At 40.1% G+C, this 23,239-nt stretch overlaps 1 protein-coding gene across 4 annotated transcripts in view; it reads left to right on the top strand.

Moving 5' to 3' along the window:
• PDE8A (phosphodiesterase 8A) overlaps positions 1-23,239 on the top strand; it is a 148,014-nt gene that overhangs the window by 106,552 nt on the left and 18,223 nt on the right. For all 4 annotated transcript variants that reach the window (XM_061347312.1, XM_061347310.1, XM_061347314.1 and 1 more), the window contains 8 exons: positions 9,416-9,472; positions 11,335-11,525; positions 12,530-12,586; positions 14,259-14,316; positions 15,547-15,635; positions 15,882-15,960; positions 16,782-16,919; positions 22,617-22,705. In XM_061347312.1, the coding sequence (XP_061203296.1) occupies positions 9,446-9,472; positions 11,335-11,525; positions 12,530-12,586; positions 14,259-14,316; positions 15,547-15,635; positions 15,882-15,960; positions 16,782-16,919; positions 22,617-22,705 (728 nt within the window). In that variant the 5' untranslated portion in view covers positions 9,416-9,445. The remainder of the gene's footprint in view (positions 1-9,415; positions 9,473-11,334; positions 11,526-12,529; positions 12,587-14,258; positions 14,317-15,546; positions 15,636-15,881; positions 15,961-16,781; positions 16,920-22,616; positions 22,706-23,239) is intronic.

The following is a 23,239-nucleotide window of genomic DNA, read 5'->3' as shown; positions in this document are numbered from 1 at the left end:
TCTCACAAGGGCAATCATAACTCTAACTTGCAAGTAAGCCCAGAATACCAAGGCTACTTGACTTCAGAGGACATTAGCTCTGAAGTGCAGGGTATTCTAGCTGACCCTTGAATTTAGTCATAAACAAAAAAAACATGGAATTAGATGCTAGTGCCTTAAAGATGACCTCTTTTTCATCTGAAGTGATTCAATTTCTGCATGTTGCACATTCAATTCCTGTTACCCTTAAGCTGGAATCTCCAAAGAGATAAATGCTTAAAAACTACATTTGACTTTGAACAGCTGAAAATGTTCATACTACTTTTTTTTTTCATTGATAAAAGTATCAATTTCTGCAATCTATGCATAGAAAACCATTATTATGGTGTTAAAAATTATTCTAAAGTACAAGCCAGATCATTTAAAGCTGCTGTTTTTCTCTTAGCGCAGGATATAACTATGGATGCTCTATAGCCTGCCCTCAAAGCACAGAAATATTTGGCTACAGTTTAGTTTGCAGCCCAGGGATCCAACCTGAGGAAAGCTCACAGCTTCCAGATTGAGATCTGTATATGTGCCTGAATGGAGAAGTTACTGAAAATCTTTGTCACAAAGCGGTGACCTTAATGAAGACCACAGTGAACCATCTCAAATCTTCAGATGTCAAAGGCCTAGAGCATTTCAAGTTCAGTGCTGGGGGTCTTGAAAGTTCAAAAAGTGCACTGCTGGTTGGTCATTTGGCAAAATGATGACCACAAGACACAGACCAGCATTAAGGAAGATTCGCATCTCCAGGGTTGTTGTGGAACATACAATTCATGTTCTTTTCTAAGTAGGCAAATAGATGGAGTTTTAAACCCTGTGTAGATGCTGCACCAGATAGAACTTGCTAGATTTGAATAGCTTTTAATGTGAGGACTGGTTTCCATTCAATTTTGTTCTCTTTGGACAGAAAACTGTGGATTAATGATGGCGCTTTTTTTATGACTTGTCTGTCGTTTATTCTGTCTTTTTTTGGTGTGTTGCTCATTGAGGTCTCTTGTGGAAGTACATAGTGTGAGACTTGCATAGTCACTTTGCTGGAGTGGTATCTGCTTACCATGGAAGCCTACGATAACGCTGTGGTTACCAAGTCATAAAGTAAATTGTGTTTGAATTATCAGAAACTATTGTTCTGAATTCCAGAAATTGGTGGGTGTTTTCCAGATATCAGGTATTATCAGTGCTCCCAGTATTACCAGTGCCTGCTGCTCTTGCTTGGCCAGGAAGCAGGGGTAACTGACACTGTGCCAAGAGGTACTGGGACTCGGCATGAGTTGTGCTGGGACTGTCTCTCTCCCCCCGTCCCTCAGTTCCTCTGAATGTAAAAATGGAAACTGCAACCATTTCCTCCCTCTACAAGTTTTGAGTTCTGTGTTTAATAGTGCTGGGGGCACACTAAGTGATAATGACATTTGTTTTATCACTGAAGTACCTTATCAACAGCTAAATTCCCACAAATTGTTTGCATGGCCTGTGTAGAAGTTCTGACCTTTAGCAATGGCAGGGAGAGCTGACTGCCTTCTGTCCTGTCACTGTACAGCTTTTCCACAGCGGGCCACTCATCTGGGCCAGAGGCCACCCAGGCCTTACTGCATTACAAATAATAATAAAAGTCACTTTGGTACCACATCATTAATTATTCCCATCAAAATGGAATGATTCACTTTTGCTAGTGCCAGGCTTGCAGCTTGAGAACCAAAGTTCCCTGTAAAGAGTGAGAGGAGAATTTATAAATGGTACAAAATGGGAGCTCTCAGTGGTGTCTAAAGTGTGCTAGAAGGCAGCAAGCCTGATTTCACAACAGTATTACTCCAGTTTTGTTCTAATTTGGCTATACTTATTGCAGTGGAATAACACTGAAGAAATGCAGTGGGGAATTCTGCCCAGAATACAAACAGACAAACACGTATAATAGTGGTTGGCATGTGTGGCAAGCCAAGCAATTAGCCAAAAACGACCAGGGTCCTCTTCAGTCCCAGGAGAGGCCTGGTAAAACCAGGGTAGCCAGTGCTGAGCAGTCCTGGCACAGCAGGGAAGCAGTCCCAGTCCCAGCTGGGTGTAGGTACCTCCTGGTTCCTCAAGACCCAGTTAAGCCAGAACTTTCCCCCAGGCCAAGCAGTGGAAGAGGAGCTGTGTTTTAGGAGCAATAAAGGTGTTGTGAGGAAGTCAGGAATAAGAGACTGAGTCTTGTGGCTGACACGGCCAGCAGCCTGACTCAAGAGACCTGGCAACTTGTTATGCTCAATAAAGCTTTTCTTCTCACATATCCTGCATGTTGTCCAAATGATGTGAATCAGAGGCCAGAGTTTGGCTCTCAGGAGTTCATTCATGTAAAAGTGGCTCACAACTGGTACTAAAACTTAAGAAATGGATTAAGAAAACAGAGGGTGTGTTACCCCATTGCTTACACTGACTGTTGTATCATTATATGGCAGTATCGCAGATAATTCTAGGAATCAACTTGAAACAGAACATAGATAAAAGGAAAAGGATGCTGAAACAGAACCTCAGGTGATAGTGTGACCAGCAGGTCGAAGGAGGTGATCCTGCCCCTTTACTCTGCTCTTGTGAGATGTCACTTGGAGTATTGTGTGCAGTTCTGGTGTCCTCAACATAAAAGGACATGGAACTGTTGGAACAAGTCCAGAGGAGGGCCACGAGGATGATCAGGGGACTGGAGGACCTCCCGTATGAAGATAGGCTGAGAAAGTTGGAGCTGTTCAGCCTGGAGAAGGCTGCGTGGAGACCTCATAGCAGCCTTCCAGTATCTGAGGGGGGCCTATAGGGATGCTGGGGATGGACTCTTCATTAGGGACTGTAGTGATAGGACAAGGGGTAATGGGTTAAAACTTAAACAGGGGAAGTTTAGATTGGATATAAGGAGGAAATTCTTTGCTGTTAGGGTGGTGAGGCACTGGAATGGGTTGCCCAGGGAGGTTGTGAATGCTCCATCCCTGGCAGTGTTCAAGGCCAGGTTGGACAGAGCCTTGGGTGAGGTGTCCCTGTCCATGGCAGGGGGGTGGAACTGGGTGATCTTAAGGTCCTTTCCAACCCTAACTATTCTATGATTCTATGATTCTCAGACCTTGTAATATAGATACAATTCCATATTGTTTTGTTGACAGAGACGCATTGGTGGGAACCTGATTTAGATTAGTGTAAATGCCAGATTTTATCGAAGCAAATTGCACTGAGCCAGAATGCTACACTATGTAAGTTACTGAGTCTGTGACATTTGCCTACATCTTTTATGAAACAAATAGAAAAAATAGTAAGGGCTGGAATTAACAGGTTTCTTCCAGGTTCAACAGCAGTTTTGGTAAATTTTAATTGCCTTTCAGAGCTCTTGTCTTTGTATTTCAGTGAAGAGTAAACCAAGCACATGCAGCTTAGGGTCTTTGAGAGCTGGGCTTACCTTTGTCCTTGAAATCTGTTGAGCAAAGGCAGAAACCTTGGACGCTTTGTTCCCTCTTACTGTTTACTCAAACTGTTGTGGCTTCCAAAAAACAAAAGAAGTATCTGCATGAGGCCAAACTCCTGCTTCATTTACACTGAAGTAAATACAGCATATTCTCTTCATATTTGGTGGAATTAGCCTGAATTTTCACTGTTGCTAGCCAGGTCGGAGTTCAGCCCCTGGACTATAAAAATCATTTTATGCATTTCATGTAACCTGTACCAATGTTAAGTGTGTAACAGAACAGTTCTGTCAATATCTTCAAGGAAGATGTAAACAATTATGTTAAATGTCTAGCAGAAAGTACATGGAAAATAGGAAGCTAAGCTTTAAATTCTATACTTAAGATAGATTTTCACAGAGGAAGAAATAGATAAATGATCGTGGGTTGGATGAACACTTTAAATATAGTGCTCATATATTTCAGAAAGTGATAAAGGTTGCTACATACAAAGAAAAATGTGAATAGTGAAAACCTGATAGCTGATCGTGAGCATGGAGACATTCTCCTAGAGCCACAAAGATCTTCTCTGCTGAGATAGAGGCACCATGCTGATATGACCTGGGTGGATGAGATCCTGGACCTTGTCATGCCACTTTATACCAAGCGAGTCATTTCCTAGCTTTCAGCATCCAAGAGCATTTGGCTGTGGTTTCTGAGAAAGGATATTATTATGTAGTATTGAAATTTCTGCTGCTAATAGATCCTGAATCAGTTGAAGTTAAAGGTATGGTATAAATCTGTGAGTTCATTTGGGCTTTCACTCTCTGGGGTTACAAATCTATGCTTAAAACAGCAGGTTTAGAAAAGATATTTTTTCATTTGTAAAATTAATCCTTTTTTTCCCCCTTAGAATTATCAAAATTAGGTTTAAGTTAACAGTCCTATAGATCCTAGCCTATTTTGATGATCCAGACTGTCAAGTCATGATGTAATAACTCATGTTGATTTATATCAAGTACCTAGTATATGTAGAAAACTTAATTATATTTTTTAAAGTTAGGTAAAACACTTTTTTTGTGATGTCTTAACATATGGATCTGAGTAAAATGATGAGTTTTGCTGGCTGTAGTCCATTAGGACCAGTGATGAACTCTTACGTCTAATCATTGTAGTTATCTGTGTCATGTATTGTAATGACTCAGAGCCTTGAGGTTGAAGTCTTTATTGGAAGACACAGTTACTTAGTGTTAAACTGCTAAGAGAAATTGTCTTCTCATTATCTGCTTTCTAAACACAGATGCTAGCTGTAAAGCAGCACATACATCTGCAATCCATTCAGCTAAAGTTTATGTCACTTCTTTGTTCAAGCTGGTTATGGGAAAAATACACTGCCACATCTCCTGCAGACTCTAACCTGGGAAAGGTGAGAAGAGCAGCAGGAGCAGAAATGCTATCAGCTGCCCTTTAGGGAGGGATGCTAGGAGGAGGCCAGTGTCTGCCCAGACAGAAAGTCATTCCTGCTGCCTGCACAGCTCTGAGGCAGAAAGGAAGTGATTGGGCATTGTGGATTGTGGAGGAGGATTTCAGGTGAGCGTTTCTGCTCCCCAGGATGCCAGCAGCTTCCAGCCAGCCCTTCTTGTGAGTGGGTAGTGCTGCAGCAGCCTGCAGCCCTAGCTCTGATAAGGGTTACCTTGGGCTGTGTAGGGCTCTGCTTTAGAACATCCCACAAAAGCTTCATAAAAGAAGTGCTTTAGAAAACCAGCCTCTAGCAGGAATGTGTGTGCCCTCCATAGCAAGAGTATTGCATGGGGGTTAATAGCCAAAGGATTTTCTGGGGGCTGAATCTGCCCTTTTAGGAGGCTGGCTCTTCTCTCCAATTGGTAATGGTAAGAGAGGCATTTTGGAGTAAGCCAAGATATGAGACCTCTAGCAAATGGGGGACCTGTGGGCTGCTTTGATGTGTTCCACATGCCAATTAGGCAGTTTCTCACCATAGAGAGCATGTGGAGCAAGCTGGCTTTATTTCCACTCCTTATTCCTGTCTACATTTAGTCATGGAGCAAGTTCATTTAAAGATTTTCTAGCTGTAGGAAAGGAAAAAAACACCCCAGCCCAGCAACCATGAACAGACCATTCCTGTAGATTCTGTTCTGGTAAAATGTGAAGAATGACTCAGTGAGAAGTACTTTACCAGGTTGTACCAGGTCAACTCTGAGTTTGTTGTACTTTAATCAGATCAGTCACAGTTGTTTGGGTCTCTCTTTTTAAAGCTAATTGCAGTTGTTCTTGTTTACCAAACGTTCACTTTTCTCTGGTTATTGAAAACATGAAGTATTTCTATCAGCAATTTCAGTGCTTGCAACTTGGCTGCTACAGCATGCAGATGTAAGTGTTCTAGCGAGTGTTAAACTGCACGCAGCAGTCAGTAGAAAACTCCCCATTGACAGCTATCATGTGTATGGCTAATGGCACTTCCTTGGGACTGAGCTCACTTTGTACCAGGGCCAGGCCTGGTTCAACAGGATGGAAAATACAGTGTTCAAATAAGAAAAGCAAATTTTGGGAAAAGTAAGTGCTACCAGCACTCAGAGGATGTAAAATGGCTGCAATTGCTGTGTGTGTAAGCATTTAAAGCAGCCTGGAGTTGATTATCTGCTATGTCTCTAAGCAGAGGGTGTAAGCCCTTGCTGCTGCAGTAATGGAGCTGCTGTCTGCAATTAAAGCTAACTAGTAGTTGCTGACCTGCGTACTGCTATTATGGGCATCTCTTGCTTGCCAGAGCTTCAGGAGCTGAGTTGCAGCTACTGTGGTTGCACTCATGCAGATGAGCCACAAAGGTTTGCCTTTCCAAAAGCCTGATAATTAGTTACTGTTGTATACTATTCTGGCATTTCGATGTCTTTGAGACCATGAGCAGTGGCACCACCGTGCACTCCTGGGGTGGTTTAAGTGTGGGGCTCAGTGAGAGCAGGCTATGCTGTCAGAAACCTGCAGCAGTACCCCTTCCTACCCTCTGATTCCATCACTGGCTCCAAGTTATGGGCTGGCTTCTGAGGCTGTTTGGCCTAGGAAGGATTTTCAAAAGACTTGCATTCATAGCCAATGAGCTCAAAATGTCCTGAACTTGGGGCTTGTCACAGCCACATACATTGTACTTGTGAAGTTCACATCAGCGGCTCTTTGGCAAGGGACCCAGCTCTATCGCAATCCATTCCAGGAACCTTCAACTATTTCTGCCTCTGTCCTCTCATACACTTTCTTACAGGTTTGTGCCTGCCTGGAAGGCTGTCACATACACAAGTCCTGTCTGTCAATCCACAAATGTACTTGGGGTTTTGTTTTTCAAGTAGAAAAGGAACTTCAAGGAAGAAGCACCAGAAGGTGTGAGTGAATAAAGATGTGTCTGTGCAGTTACCAAACCTGTGAGCCTTGTCTTGGCTTTGTTTTGTTACAAGTTTGCAGCATTAGAGGTGTTTTAAAAGCTGGTTTAGTTCACCCTAGTTGAGAGTTTCTGCTAATCCTTGCTGAAGCCATGATTTTTGACACAGTACTTAATCAGCATGTTACTTCTCAGTGCTACCAGCAGCACACAGAAAGTTGAAATGATTAATCAAGTTATTTGAACAGATTTCAACAGGATTAAGAATTAACTGGAGTTCACCAAAATTTTCCAGCTGAGATGCAGACCAGAAGTTGTTTTTTTTTCTCCTCAGGACAGCAAGTTAATGTGTAACAAGACAGTTTATCTCATTTGGGCAGTGCGTGTAACTTAAGCTTAAATGGTGCATAGACAGGTATTTTCACTGTAGAAATGGCCACAGATTTCTGGCAGTTTTTCAGGCTCAGTTCTTCCAATACTTTGATGACTATTCATTCACAACCTTTTTAAAAGAAAGAATCACCTGAAAAGCAGCAATTGGCTTTATCTTATTAAAACTGGGTTTATCTTATCTGTGAAATTTCCTTGGGCTGGGACTGGTAGTCTAAGGATATGCTGGCCTGATAGAAGTGGTTTTACATACCCCCAGACACCAGTGAAGTTCAGCTGTGGATCTGAACCTCACAACTCACTCTTTGGTGAAACAGAAAACACTTGCTGTTTTATGCTGGCAGCTGGAGTGTACAAAATAAATGTTTCAAAATTCAATTTGAAGTGTGGCTATGGTCAGCGAAGTGACTGTAAAAAGGCAGCTCTTACTCAATAGACATGCTCCCTCTGTGTCCTTCAGGCATTTCTGCTGGTCTTACTGACTCAAGACAAGTAGTTAGGACTGTCAGTGCTGCAAAACCAGTAACACTGGTGCAAAGACCTGGATTCCCTCCTGTTATGTGCGTTATCAGCAACAGTATTTGCTATTTTCTAGTGCAGATTTTGAAGTGGATGATGGGCCACAAGGGAGAATATAGCAGCTTGATTTTTCCAATTGAAGAGAGATTTCTGGTCTCAAAATCAGAAAAAAAAATTGACTGGAGAGTATTTAAACTAAGCTGATCTGACCAGGGTGACCCTGTCGCTTTAATAACAGCCTTTAGAGGCCCTCTTAAATAACACAGGCGAACACTGATTCATGGCTTGTTTTTGAGGGCATTATGTTGCCATTTTTCCTTGACTCATGTTTCTTTCTTATATGATGTTGCAGTGATGACTTCCAAGTTGATACATAAATAAAATCACAGATGAGAAACTCTGAGGGCTGAGCAGTGGAGCAGTGAGGGTATAGAGAGTGGAGTGTGTAATTCTAAAAGGTTTTTCTGTGGGACATTCTGGTGATTCTTTAAAATTACTTACTGGAAAAATTCTAGAGCAATAAATCTGATCTTCAAGTGTGGCTTTACTTTGAAAACCAACAATGTAAAAATGCCACCTTTGTACTCATAAAATCTTTTCTTTGTACGTATGAATTCAGAAATGTCTTCAATTTACGCTGTTTCTAAAAATAATGTTATTCTCCTTTTTTACTGCAGTTACCTTTGAAGAGTCTATGTAGCTCCAAGGACCACTGGTTGGAGTCTGTTTCCCATTTTGAATTGGGAGTTATTATTCCTGCTTTTCAGTTTTAATTTCTGAGACAAGAAGTGAAAAACATTTAAGCATGTGGAAGTGCAAATACTCGTGGGAATTCCCAAAGAATCTAACCTGTGTAATCCTGTTAGAGTCTCCCTCTGTATTTATGTGTTTGACTACTTCAGAAAGTCCTTCCCATACCAGCTGAAGAGTCGTTCATGTTCAAGCTTGATTAATGATTAATCATATCAAAGAGAAACAGTTATGATGAACAGCCCTTCTGGTCATTGACCTCCATTCCTTGAAGTGACACATGAGAAGGAAGCTCTGTTCGTGCTAAACTTTGCCTCTGTTACTTGAACAGAACCTAATGTGGGAATTGCTGGCATGCAGAAAGCATGACGTGTGTCAGCATTTGTGCAGGGTTTTTCAAAGCAGTGTTGCATGCTGATTACATGCATCATCAAGTACAAATATCTCAGTTCTGAAACATTCCATGTTGGTACTGGACAGGAGGGAATGCAGCAAAACACTCTTGGAGAAATGAAGTTAGTGTGGTTTTGTAACAGCTGTTACCTGTGGCATCCTAAGAGCAGAGGTTTTGCCTTTCTTCTGGAGATACAATGCTATTTTGGACTTTAAAAAGAGCAGTTTTTAAACACTTCCATGTTTTGCAGAACAGCTGCAGTGATAAAGAGGATACAGAAAAATAATCTGTCTACCAAACTTTCATGACTAATTCACTACTTTATGCTTAAAATAACAATAAAAATGCTTTGAAGAGTAAGTTGTTGATTTCTAACTCTCTTAATGCAGCTTAGCATAAAATTTACAAAAGCAGACAGACCCTTATGAAAAAGCCACTTCATAATGATAGCAATATATCTGTGGGACAGTGATAAACTAGAAAAGCCTTCTCTAACAGAGGTAATCTTTCTTCTTACTGAGGTGTATATCTATTAATATGATCCCATGTTATTTCTTCTAGGCACCAGTAACAGATGTGCAGTTTGGCCCTATGAGACTTCGTCGAGATCAACTTCAGGTAATGCAGCAGTTCAAACTGAAGTCTTAATTTCTAGCTTAAAATTTATGACTGGATTTTTTTTGGTGTAGAGATCTTAGAGCATTTTTGTCTGGCGATAATGTACACCTGACAGATTTTTATGATGCCATTCTACGTGATATCCTAAAAATCCTGCCAAGCCCTTTTCTCCAACCATCTCTCAGCTCATAAAAGTAGAGCTGTCTGCATTTCTTTCCGCTATCAGTTAGCGTGTAATCAATATAGGGTCTGCCTTGTTTTGTATTTTACTGGTAGTCAATTCTTAGTCAAAATTTCATCAAAATGGTACTAAGGCAAATGTTCTGTCAAGGTCTATGACACCAGCATTATTACTAACATTAACCACATTTGTAGTATCATCATAAAAGATATGAAGTGAGCTTAGCAAAGTATGTTGGTCTTTTTGCTCATTGTAGGCTGGCATTAATTAGATCTGCTGACTTTCTGTACTATTGCTGGGAAACCATCTTTCACTTTAAGAGTGTTATAAGTTAACTTCACTAAATATAGCCCAAACTGTGACACGGTTTTGCAAACAGTTTTGCAGGCTGCTTTTATAGCTTTTATAGGAATCTGAACTAAATGAGTACAAAGTCCTTCATTCTTACAGAAATATGCACTACATGGAAATGTTAAGATTTACTGGTAGACATTCCACCAACCTGGTCCAAAGTGTAACCAGCACTAGAATTCCTAAAATCACCCAGAAGGTAAACAGCAGTGGTATGAGTTACACATGTTCCATGTTATTGTCTGACCAAAGCATATATCTAACAGTGGTTTGATGAAATTACTGGAAGATTGGTGTTTTGGGACAGCAGACCAAATGCTGGTTTAGTTATTCATCTTTCCCAAAGGGCTGCGTACATAAAGTCATCCACAAAATCAAGGCTAACGTGCATCTGTAGTCTGTCATTCTGTGTATTTTTTTTCAGGCAAAAGAAGTTTTCTTCTACAAAAGACTATCTTGCTGCAAAGCACAGTCACATTAGAGAGAATCTTCCTTAGCAGACTTCATGTTTATCTTCTGTGCCCTATTAAATCCTAGAATTGAAATTTTAGAAAGAATCGGGCCTTTGAATATATAGGCATTGTATTGATTTTTAAAAGGCTCAGAGAGATTAATGATAGTGGCGATTCCACAGCAAGTTAAAGCAGGGCAAATACTGGCTCATAGATTTGACCTCCAGTTCTGGATTTCAACAGTGGTAATCTCCTTCTGTAATATAAATCCCATGCTGAGCTTTGCATAGGAGTCACATGGGGACATACTCCATGTACAGAGGTTCTGCTGATGATTTCAGTCTTGCATGAGTTGACCAGCCTGTCTGTAGTTTCCAGAAACCCTGCAGAGTGGGCTGCACCCAGTACTTTGGGAAACCGAATGAGGTGAAAAGGAAAGCACATTTTTCACCATGCCATTGAAGCACCATTAAATATTAATTCATACAAGGTGAACCATGGCATTTTATTTTCTGGAATATGATCCTGGCAAGAAAAAGAAAACTCGCTGTTATTTCATGTAACCTGTCTGAAACATAAGCATCTAGACCTGACTGATTGCCTGAGTTCTTTTTGTAGCTGACGATGGGAGAGCCACTTCCCAAACTTGTTCATCCCATGTTTAAATAAATGCCTCTGGCAGACTGTTTTATCCATTTGAAACACATCTGCATGCAGACAATTATAAAAAGCAATAGTCTGTAGAAAGCAATTCTGTTAAAAACAATGGATTGAGTCTTGAAAGCAGCTTTAAAAAATGTGTGAACAGGCAAAAGCCACAGAATCTACTGGAAATGTAAGACTTGTTTGTAATGATTCACTGTCTGCCTTTAACCCAGGTACTTTTAGTGTTTGCTGAAGACGATGACCAGAGTAATGGGTTCCGTTGGGCATGTGAGAAAGCTGGATTTCGATGTAATATTGCCAGGACACCCGAGTCTGCACTAGAATGTTTTCTCGATAAACACCATGACATTATCATTATTGACCATAGACATTCCAGATACTTTGATGCAGAAGCATTATGCAGGTAAGCAGCATTTCAGTGTAATAGTTACACGTCATCAAAGGATTTTTTTGTTTTGTATGAGCTCTTTATAAAACCTATCAGACATGCATATTTTTTATAATTAATTGGGTTTTGTTGTTGTTCCCCCCTCCAATACCTGGTTCCTTGCTTGCACATTAAATTAGCTGCAGAGATACCATGTACCACCAACCAATTTAACAAATACATTCTCTTCATTAATGTTCTGCATTTTTTGAAATGCTGTTTCCTGTGGAGTAACTGCAGATGCAAATAGGCAATGTTTTGTGTGCATGATTCCGTACCTACAACATCTGAAAATGTTACTAAGAGTGAAGTTTCAAAGTGATTCCAAAAATACTTTTAGAAACTGCTGTAAAATGTGAGGAAAGGGGAAGAGGATCTGCCTTTCTGAGTCTCTCTACAGTGATTTGACAGACAGCGGTGCCTTGCTTCAGTGACTTTCCAGTGAAATACCCCTTGGGAATGTGTCTAGACTGAATAACAGTCTGAGGGGTGGAGGTGGTGGGGTCAGATCATGTACCCTGTGTGAGTGTGGTGGGTTCAGGGCACCGGGACAAAGGCTCTTCTTGCTAAACTAAAGTAAGATAAGAGCATTGTCAGGCGAAGACTAGGTATCAGCACTGTTCCCCTTGTTACATTTTTACTATTCTGTCCCATAATAAAGTAAAATGCTCCTTGTATGGGTGAGGCCAAGTCCTGCAAGTGACTCCATTATGTGCCTTTTCAGAGGGGAGAATCTTTGCTATTCCCTTACTGAGAGTATTTGAAGTTTAGATTAATCTGCATTCTCTGTGTCTTTTTTCATGGAGTCTCTGGTACTGCCGTATTTTCTTAGTGGTTCTGAAGGGTTGGGATATGATTTTTGTTTTGAAGCTAAAATATGTAAAAGAGAAATTTTAAGAAAAGTTCTGTGTGAAGGTTCTATAAAGTCATGTTTTCTGAAATGTGAACTTAATGTCAAATTATTTGCTTTTTATTTAAAGGTCTATCAGAACAACAAAACCCTCAGAAAACACAGTCATTATTGGTGTAGTACAAAGGTAAATACTTGTATCCTTACTTTCCCTTGATTCCATGTTTGAGCAGCAAAATTCCAAACAACCTGTGCAACATTATGTAGAGAACTGTGGAACTGACTCATAGATCTGTGTTTTGAACCTTTCTTGATCCCTCTTTCAGTCTGATTAATCTTGCCACAAACAGGGGATCTGCTAAGTTACAAAAAAAGATACAAAACAATTTGGTCAGTACAAAACAGCATTTGACCATACAAGTTTCCAAAGTAAAACAGATTCTATTATGACATCTTAGTAAAGCAGTGCATATGCTTTTTCCTCCTCCTCCATCTGAAAATAATAACTTATATATCATAAAATGATGTAAAAATAACACCAGTGCAATATATTTATTCTGATATCAGTGAAAGATAATTTCCCTAAATTGGGGAATGTCCATTTCTCAGAAAACATCCTGAGGTGTTGAGATTTCCCATTAAAAATCCTATTTTTAGGAATACACCATGATCTCTAGCAAACAAAAGACCCTAATTAAACTTTTCAAGAGATTCCATTGTCAATATCACCTTCAGTTTTTATGTCAGGAAGTCTGACTATGGAAACCATTGCTTCTGCAGTCAGAATTGTCTCTCATTGGACTAACACAAAAGAGGGAAAAAGAAGCAAAAAACAAACAATAACTCATGAGCTGCTTCATGTACTTCAGAAAGACAGAAACCTGTGATTCTGTGGCCAGCATTTCCTTTCAAAAGCGAGGAGAGCTTGGAAGCTGGGCTTGCTGACTCAATTAGGAAGTTGCTTAAAAGGGATTTTTTCCCTGCAATTCATTTTTGTCTTTACAAAAGGTTCTCATTGTGCATTGGGACAAGATAATAGCCCCCTTTGGTGATACTATCTTAGAAGCTGGAGTTCTCAGACATCTCAGATGTGTGTAGTATCCCAGTCTAGTGGAAGCTGCAGAAGTCAGTTTGCCTTTTACTGGGACTGAGTTGACTGTGTCAAGTTCCCATGTGCTGAGCACAAGCGTTCTTGAGTTACCATTTAGAATTCCACACAGAGAACTTTCACACATTTCCTTTCTTGCTGCAAGAGCCATATTTCTGGAAAAGCCTGACACTTAGCTAATGGCATATGGAGGGGCTTCTCCTGCAGTTCATTTCGTTGGTTCTTTTTTTGTTTGCTCCCCCCCTTGCCCTACAGGATGCCTGTTCTCTTTCTTTCTGCTTCTGGGAGGCAGCATTGCCAGATAACAGGCATGAGGAATGGGGAGATTTTTATGACAGCTGCTCCTCTCTGCTTAATCTTGGGTAAACCTTGTACTACAGTAGTCATTCTCTTCACTCATAAGGAACAAATACACAGAAAACAAAAAGAAGAGGTGCCATAAGGAACAAAATTTCACCTATAAATAAAAGCTATTGTACCATCTGCTAAACCTGGCTGTCTTCCATCTGCTCATTTATGGAAACTTAACATAACGGCCTTTCTTCCAGATTCCAGACATACATTCATGTATGTTGGAGTGTCTTTTAACAGTTAACCCCAAAAAACATACATTTTATTCATAGATCCTGCAAGGATCTAGCCATATTAGCCTTCAGTGTGGCATCTGGGTACAGGTGTGTCAATGGCGTGTGAAATTAGGTCTCAGCTGATTACAGAAATAATCTCTAACTTTATCATCCTTCTTTAAAAGGCATGCTGATCGAGAAGAGTCATCGATATTGCCCCTGATCTCTGCTGGCTTCTCAAGGGTATGTATGTGTTACACCCCACCAGGTGCTCTGACATTTCAGAATTAACATGCGAGAAACTGGCTGTCAGTGATAGTTTGTGTCAGTAACCCAACCTGTAAATCTTGTTCATGCTACTCATTGTTATATACATCCCAATTCTGAAATATTATACACCAGTAGAATTAGAACAATGCTAAGTAGGTGGACATAAGTGGTGCTGAGGCTTTTCCTCATACATTTATTTCAGAGTGAGTATATGATGCTTTGCTTGAAAGGTTGACATGGGCAGAACTGACTAGTGACTGTAGCAGAACAAGAGAGCAGCTTGCACTAAATGTGCTGTGGACATTCCCTTATCAAATGCCAATTCCCATCTGTAAACAGGCTTCAGACACTGTCAAGTGCTATTATCTATTGTTTGGAGGCACCTGAAAAGTATTACATTGAATCTGTTCCTTGGCAACTATTCCAGTTAAACAGAAAAGGTGCTTATTAGTGTGTCAGTTAAGTGGTTTCTTCATTTCATTAGGCTGACAATGGAACAAAAATGTGCATGATTTCAGTGTGAATCAGAGTATTTGGTTGCACAGTCACCAGATTTTTTGCTATCCCCATCACAATCCATTTGCATCTATTTGCTTATTTGTAATAAGGTCCTTAATAACTGCCTGAAAAGAACTGTGGCAATTTAGCATGAACAAGATCTAACATTCAGGCTCATACCTGGTAAATATGAGATGTTTAAAAAACCATCAGAGATACTGAGGACACTGCTATCCAAATGAATAATTGTATCCAATGGCAGGTGTATTTGCCAAGAAGTTTTACTTTCTTCTGTATATACAATTTGGGTGTTAGGAATTGGAAACTCATCATAATCGCATGTTTGGATGACTTTAGACTCAATATAGTCTTTTCATTGTTATTTTAAAAAGTAGCATGAAAGCATGTAACTTAATTAAAAGTATGTGGGTTTTATGTGCTGATCCTGCTGATAACCAAAGAGAATAAACAGATTGAGTTGACCCTTATTGCCATGAGGATCTGTCACCTTTTCAAAATGCAGTAACCTGAAGAATTTTGCTAGTCCCCCAAAATAATCATCTTCTGACATTGCTTGTGTTACAACATGTTAATTTTTGGTTTATCTACTCCTTTTAATTTTTTATCAAGCAAAAGAAAACAGAGCTTTCTACCCTTGAGTATGGAAATGTGTATTCATGAAATACTTCAACCTTTTATTTGCAGCGATATGTGGAAAATTCTAGCAGGATGGCCTGTTACAATGAGTTGATTCAGCTGGAATTTGGACAGGTGCAGGCACAATTCAAACTAAGGTAATTTTTACCAGAACACGACCAACACAAAAAGAAAAGGCCAATTCAGCCACATCCTTAAAAAAGTATTTATTTTACTGTACTGTAATTGTTTGTAGAATGTCAGTTAACTGAAGAAAACACGTTCATCATTAAAGTGTTGAAGTACAACTTCATTAGGTATGGAGTTGCAATACCTTATTGTCATATACAATAAGAATTATGTGGATTAAATTTAATCTTTCTTTTATTTTTTTTTCTCTCCAGGGCATGTAATTCATTATTTGCAGCATTAGAGAAAAGTCAAGAAGCCATTGAGATCACAAGTGAAGATCATGTAGTACAGGTTTGTTCCTGATATTTTTACAAGTACAGAAAATCACTCTGTGGACTCTATTTTATTTCATCCGTAATTACATTTACTCTTTCTTACAGTACAAGAATCTAACCTAACTTAACGGGTGTAAAACAATTGGATTGAGTTTAGCTGTAGAGTAGAATTTTCTCCATTTAAAATATCTTGCATAAATCAAATCAATTTTAAGGGAGATTGTTGTTTCTGAATTAACAAGGATTGACTGTCTCATTTTTATTTTTTGGATGCATCCACTGGCTTGTATGCATTCTGTTCCAAAAATATTGTATGTTAATTTGATGCTCTTGAAAAGCAAATCTAACAGTGTTCTATTCAAATAAAAGTAATACACCTTTCCTTACATCTGATACTATTTAATGGTTCAGAATTCTTGGGCCAACTGTTTTTTAATGTAATCCTCTCTTAGAAATGACTTTAAAAAAGGCATAAGAAATTGTGCTTCTGTTTGCAGTCCTGAAAAACATCATCTTCATAAGGAAGTTAGTTCCATCCCTAGCTATGAAGGCTGAGGAGTGATTTTGTTATCAGTAAAGAGCTTGAGTCTAAGCTCCTGGGAGTTATACATAGAAATTGTACCTTCTTGACCCGAACGTTGACAGTGGTGCAGCTCTTACAGAATGGACCTTCCTGGTTTGCTTCATAAAGAAAACAATGTAGGCATCTCTCTCAGGACCAATACATACATTTATTTCAGCCTGGGAAAGAGATCCTTTGGTTTAGCAAATAGAAAAGAGGGAGCTCTGTTGTGCTTTGAGTATTTTGATAAATGGGGTTTTGTTTTTATTTCACAGTACGTCAATCCTGCTTTTGAAACAATGATGGGCTATCAAATAGGCGAACTAATAGAAAAGCAATTAACAGAAGTGCCTATAAATGAAAAAAAAGCTGATTTCCTAGAAACTATTAATTCCTGCATAAAGATAGGAAAGGTGAGTAACACCATTGTATCATTTATCATTTGCTACCTTTTGCCTGCAAAAGTTGTTATTGTCCAGGGATGACACATGATGTAACTTAAAGCTTCATAGACGTGTGAACATAGGCTGAGAAAGTTGGGGCTGTTCAGCCTGGAGAAGAGAAGGCTGCATGGAGATCTCATAGCAGGCTTCCAGTATCTGAAGGGGGCCTATAGGGATGGTGGGGAGGGACTCTTCATTAGGGACTGTAGTGATAGGACAAGGGGTAATGGGTTAAAACTTAAAGAGGGGAAATTTAGATTGGGTATAAGGAAGACGTTCTTTGCTGTGGGGGTGGTGAGGGAAGTTGTGAATGCTCCGTCCCTGGTGGTGTTCAAGGCCAGGCTGGACAGAGCCTTGGGTGATATGGTTTTGTGTGAGGTGTCCCTGCCCATGGCAGGGGGGCTGGAACTGGATGATCTTAAGGTCCTTTCCAACCCTAACTATTCTGTGAGTCTATGTAGCATTTGCAGCTTTTTTACCCAAAGAAGAAGAGGAAATAAAATTGCTCATTTTTTAAGGGCTTCTTTATCTTCTCTTGCTTGGAAGAGGTACATGTTATATGAAAACAAGTGATTTGCTGTGTTTCTTTCTAATACATGCTGTATGTAGCAAAAGGTGTGGGAATGCCAAAGAGAAACAAGATGGATGCATGTTATCCAGTGTGATGTAAATGAAAAAAGAACTATATTGAAGTATTTCAGCATGAAATGTGGAAGCTGATTTGCAAATTTGGAATATAAAAATATCATGACAGTCATTTGCAATATCACTTGAGTGTGATAGGTAGTGTCAGCTGGCAGCTGCCAGTGTCTTTTATTCTCTAATGACATGGGAGCTGTCCCATGGATTTCCATTAAAAATGTTTGTTGCACCAAGGAAGTGCATGAGGAAGTGCAGCTGGCTTTAAGGGAGATCATTACAGAGAGACATTACTGTTTGCCTGATCACGCCATGATGTTCCTTTGGGACTATTGCAACTGCAGTGTGAGGATCCATCCAGGAGCTTTCATTTGCATTTTGACAATGAGGTGTAAATGCTTCTGATGTCATTGAGCATACCGTAGTACCTTATGGGACGAAGATCAGGGACGGTACACAAACAGATTTGGGAACCAGTGTGTTTGTAGATGCATCATGGTCCATGCTCAGTCCTGAGCCAGGATAGCTAGTTGGGTCATACTGACTGTTGTCTGCAGGGAAGTACCATGTTGTTGGCACAGAGCAGGGAGATGGTAAAGTGAATCATGGCACTCTGTGTATCTAGGCAGTGATGCAAAAGCACCAATGCAAACTTCAGGCTACTGCCATGAGCATTCAGCAGCAAAAGCTGCACTCGACGGGTGCAGATTGTGTGTGCATTTCAACAAGAATGTGTTGCTCTTTTCTACATGTGTTGGCCTTTTGGAAGAGATCTGAGTAATAGACAATAGCTTTGATTATGATTATGGTGCTTCACACCTCTGTTGCCTGACTGAAATTGTTTCAGTAAATGTGTGTGATACAAAAGTGATGTTAGGAGGGAGTATTTATGAAGTTATAATTTGAACACATTAGATGTGTCAGGCTTTAAATTTGCAACAACAATTCTCAAGATATGAAGTGATCAAATTTTTAATATTTTAGTGTGCTTTAATATTTTAGTGACTTTAATAGTAGAAATATGCTTTATTCTATGAATGATAGAAATCTAACCCTAATCCATCTTTTTCATTGCACTTATTTTACTCCTGGCTCTAGAACTTCCAGCTGTGAGGCTAATGAAATACTTCTTATTTAAACCAGTCTGTCAGGAACAGCTTAACCTGGTTTAGGTGAATATATTCTGTTTACATGGTTTTTGTATTTCCCTTTGGAACATTTTATGGCAGTCTATGTAGCCTCACATTTACATGTTAATAGAAAAATGAATTGCAAATTAAGTGATTACAGGAAGTATTTATGAGTGGAGGTTAACTGTGGGAGCAACCTTTGAAATGTTGCAGCTTTTTGAAGGTGCTTTAGTTTGAAATAATTTGTGTCAAGATGTTACAGCATTTTCAGAGGTGCCTAACTTGTCCTTGAATCATTCTGACATGGTCTGTACGTTGTTTTCAGGCTTGTGATTTCTTTATATCCTGATTTTAAAAGACTGCTTCTCGTTAGATAGGCTGTGTTCTAGCTATGTTGTAGCATACCAAAAAGCCAACTGTCTACTCCTGTGATATGTCCTGTCAACAGGTTTGGCTTTTCTGTTTTAACCAAACATGGTAATATAACAAAAATAATAGAAAGCAAGAATTTTTGATCTTCAGAAAAATGTAAGCTGTATAAAATCTACCTATAGTCTTTAAATGGAATTTAGGAAGATAGATAAACTCTTGCAGCATTTCTCCTCTGCTGACAAACAGGACTATGAGCAAATTCAGTATATCCAAACAGAAGTTCATCGGCATCATACACAAAAATTGTTACTTGCATGGTACATAGGGATTATTAGATCAGGATGTTGTTCCTCTTAGTAAAAAAACCCCAACTCTGGAAGTTCATTTTTTTTGTTACTACAGCTGGCTGTAACTTGCAAGAAGCCAGCATTATTGAAAGGCATTTTCATCTATACATAGACAGGCAGTTAAAAAACAAGTTGTACTTCATTCTTCTGTTTCATGATTCAATGGCATCCATTAATTAAGATGAAATGTGCATTTCTGACTAGAATACTTGCTGCCTCTGTTCTCTGCAGTTTGACACAAAGCTCTTTATCTTACTTTTGCTTTTTCTGAAGTGAGATGGACAGCTACCAACAAATCAGACCATTCCTCTTGCTCCTTGGGAATTATTTGCAAGAGAGCTACCTTTACAGAGGGTGTGGGAGAGAAATCATGCTGTATGATAAAGGGTCTATGGCAATTCCTCCCTAACCCAGATTTACTTTCTGTGAGATTGTTTTCATGGCGTCTTGTGTTCATTTTGGTTTGCTCTGTTTTCTACAAGTAGCTTGCTGAACTTTGCTGTCTAGTGCAAGAAGCCCCAGTCTAAAAGGAGGACTGACCTGGGGGATTACTCACTATGCATGTAGGAGTCCTCAGTGGATAAAAGTATGCTATGGCCTTCTTAATGAAGTTTGAAACCTCAGTGTTGATTCACTCTATAAAGGATTAAACATTTTTTCTTTACTGTATATGGTTTTTGCTCTGCATTCAATCCCAGCACGCCAGGCTATGCAGAAATGACTGATCACTGTACTGTCTGGCTATAATGTAGGCATAACGATGAGCTTGACTGACAGCACATCTTGTGAAGTAGCTCTTCTCTGTTATGTCACTGACAGAGGCTCTGCGAGGAGCATATGGTGTTCTTAAAATATGTTTAAGTAACGTCCCTGGGAGAGCTTTACCTACCAGCAGGAGTTTGGTTTGGACCTCCCATTTCTCAGAATTCTGCTGACCTTTTCCCTCACACATTTCTTTCCACAGTTTCACATGTTTTAGAAATTCACAAGTTGAAAAATCGATCTGTTGACTAGGAAGAACACATTAGTGAATAACCTGTCTTGAAAAGGATGCGCTTTCAATGTGAGAATTATCCAGTCTGCACCTTATGACTTCATCCCTTTGTGTAACCCAGGTTCATTACCTGGATTAGAGATTGATTACTAATCTCTGCCTCAACCTGGTTGTTAGGAAACTATTGATATGCATACTTTCAATTATGAGAGCATTGAATTTTTTGCTGCTTTCATTATCTTCATTTGTATTCCTCATGCAACTCACAGAAGATACTGTGCTCGCTTCACAGTTTGTTATGCACAGTTCTTTCCTCCAACAGATCTTCAGAAAAGCCTTTCATATATTTTCTGTACAGCCTGTCACTTTGCTGCTCTCTCTGGGCTGCAGTCTTTATTTGCTGGCTCCATCAACATAAATGCAAAACTGTTCTCTCTGTACCTGTGCTCTGGCCCGAGATCTGTCAGTTTAACATAAATATGTATTATGTGCCTCATGAGGGTATTTTCACATACATTTAAGATCTGATCTACAGTCTGCTGAATTCAACTGAATATGTGATATGGAACCAATTATTTATTAATCACTTGGTATTTATTAGATGCCCAGCTCAAAATATGCATCTGTTGAAAAAGAACATCGCTATTCTAGGGATGGAAATGTGTAAGCAGGTTTGTGAATCTCGTCAGCTGCCAGGTTACAAAAATCAGCTCTGTTTGAAGTTTACTTGGCCCATGCACTGCTCCCAGAAATGAAAGGGGGAGAACCGTAGTTCCCAAGTTTCGCTTTCCCTGAGTTTTCCTAAGTAACACTGTGAGGAGGCAACTCCAGTCCAGGCACCACATGAAGGGGAGACCCGGGGAGGTCCATCAGTGCTGTAGTATGTCTTTGCTCTGGTATTTGTAGCACAGTGTGAGAAGCAGCAGCAGTGCAGAGGGGGAATTGGGAGCGGGCAGCAGGTAAGGGGCCCATGCCCTGGTGTCTGCTGAAGCCACCTTTAGCCATGTCTGCATTCATCGACATGGGAGCTTTCCTACTGTACAGCACGCCTTTGGGCTCTGCTGCAGGGAGGTGGTTTGGGCTTGGTATTGGACCACAGTGGTGCCTTCTGGATTTAAAATCTCTAAATAACAAAAGTGATTGTTGTTACAGTATTTCATTTTAAAGCACGTCTTAAACAGAGGAGAAGGGACATTCCCCGACTCTCACTGAGTGAAAATGAGGCTCTACACTAGAAAGGAATATCTCATTTCTAGAGGAAAAAGGAATTCTCACTGCAAAATGAAAAATTCCTTTCCACACTGTTTTTTCCTCATTTATGAGTATTATCAAAGAACAATGATACAGGCAGTGACAATCTGATACTTCAAAAATTGTCTACTTAAATGTGATCCTGAAACCAGAGTGCTTTTAGAGGAGCGATGGGATATGAGAGGCAGAATCCAGTAGTTATTCTACTAGACTTTTACTTTAAAAAATCCACAATAAATCTCTGCCACTTTTTGAGACTGAAATGACAGTGTGGAAAATAAATGTGCTAGGGTAGCAAACCGCTTTTAGTCACAGATACGTTTAATGTTAACCAGGGATAAGACTTCCCAGCTGTTCAGGAGGGATGGTGCCATCCAGAAGTGAAGGCAGACAGGTCGGCATTATGGTTTCTCACTGACCTTCCTGTGCTGGGAGAAGTCATCGCAGTCGAGGAGAAAGGCAGGTTAGCATAGCAGTCCCAGGCACATGGTGCGTGGTCCTGGCGCAGTGCAGTGGGGTGCCCCACACTGTTAGAGCATTCCTCGAGGCTCTGAGGAAATCTTGCCTCAGGCAGGGGCTGGTCTGAGCTCTTGCTCTTGCAGGGGTTGCCAGGTCTCACCCAGTGACACCCCCACCCCTTCCCACTGAGGTAGGACTGGGAAGAGAATACATGGTTCTGATTCCCACAGCACCTGAGGTTCGGTTGTTGTCATCAGGGCACTCACAGGCTGCCTCTCCGGAAGTTCTCTGTCCACTGGCAGCAGCATAGTGACCTACGGGTTAGTTACGGGGAGAAATTAAAGGGTGAGGACAGTTAAAACCAGTCCTGACTGGTTTTCTATTGTAAGACAGCTTTCAATGAAAAAAAGGCACGAAGCTACAGCTTCTGTTCCTGTTTTATCTGAACTTCCATTCATTTGAATTCCTTTTTCAGGAATGGCAAGGAATGTACTATGCGAAAAAGAAAAACGGAGATAGCATACAACAAAATGTGAAGATACTACCTGTCATTGGACAGGGAGGGTGAGTATGAAAGCTAAAGCCATGATCTAGGCTCAGTTTAGAGTTCAGTTGCTTTCAGCAGACAATGGGGTTACTGTCACTGAGTATAAAGGAAACTTATGCAAAGAAGGGTGCCTCAGACCTCTGCATTTAATTTCTTGAGGCAAAATCAACTTTACATGCTGTGTGCAGGGAAAGCAAAATTCTAATTCTCCCAAAAAAGGAGCCAAAGATCCAGATGTGCTCACTTGTGACTCTGACTCATCTAATACTCCATGAAGTGCAAGTGCAGTGCCCTCTGTTGGGACCACCAGGACCTACGTCCTGTTGCACTGTGCACCCTCCATGCTCATCTACTTATGGCTGTTGCCAAGTGTCTTCATGTGGAGAGGTCACTCCTGGTGAGAATTCAAGCATGTCTTGAATTTTTGTATTTTTGTCCAACTTGGAGCACACAGGTATACACCAGTTATTTGTACATTTATGATGAGTCCTTCTGCACTATATTGGAAAACAAAGTGGATCAGACTGCATTCAGCAGTAGTTGCAAAGCCC

The sequence above is a fragment of the Neopsephotus bourkii genome, unplaced genomic scaffold (assembly GCF_033783945.1).
Source record: "Neopsephotus bourkii isolate Nb327-2 ecotype Australia unplaced genomic scaffold, CSIRO-AGI_Nbou_v1 NB_318, whole genome shotgun sequence".
Lineage (NCBI taxonomy): Eukaryota > Metazoa > Chordata > Aves > Psittaciformes > Psittacidae > Neopsephotus > Neopsephotus bourkii.
This window is presented reverse-complemented; position numbering and strand designations above follow the sequence as displayed.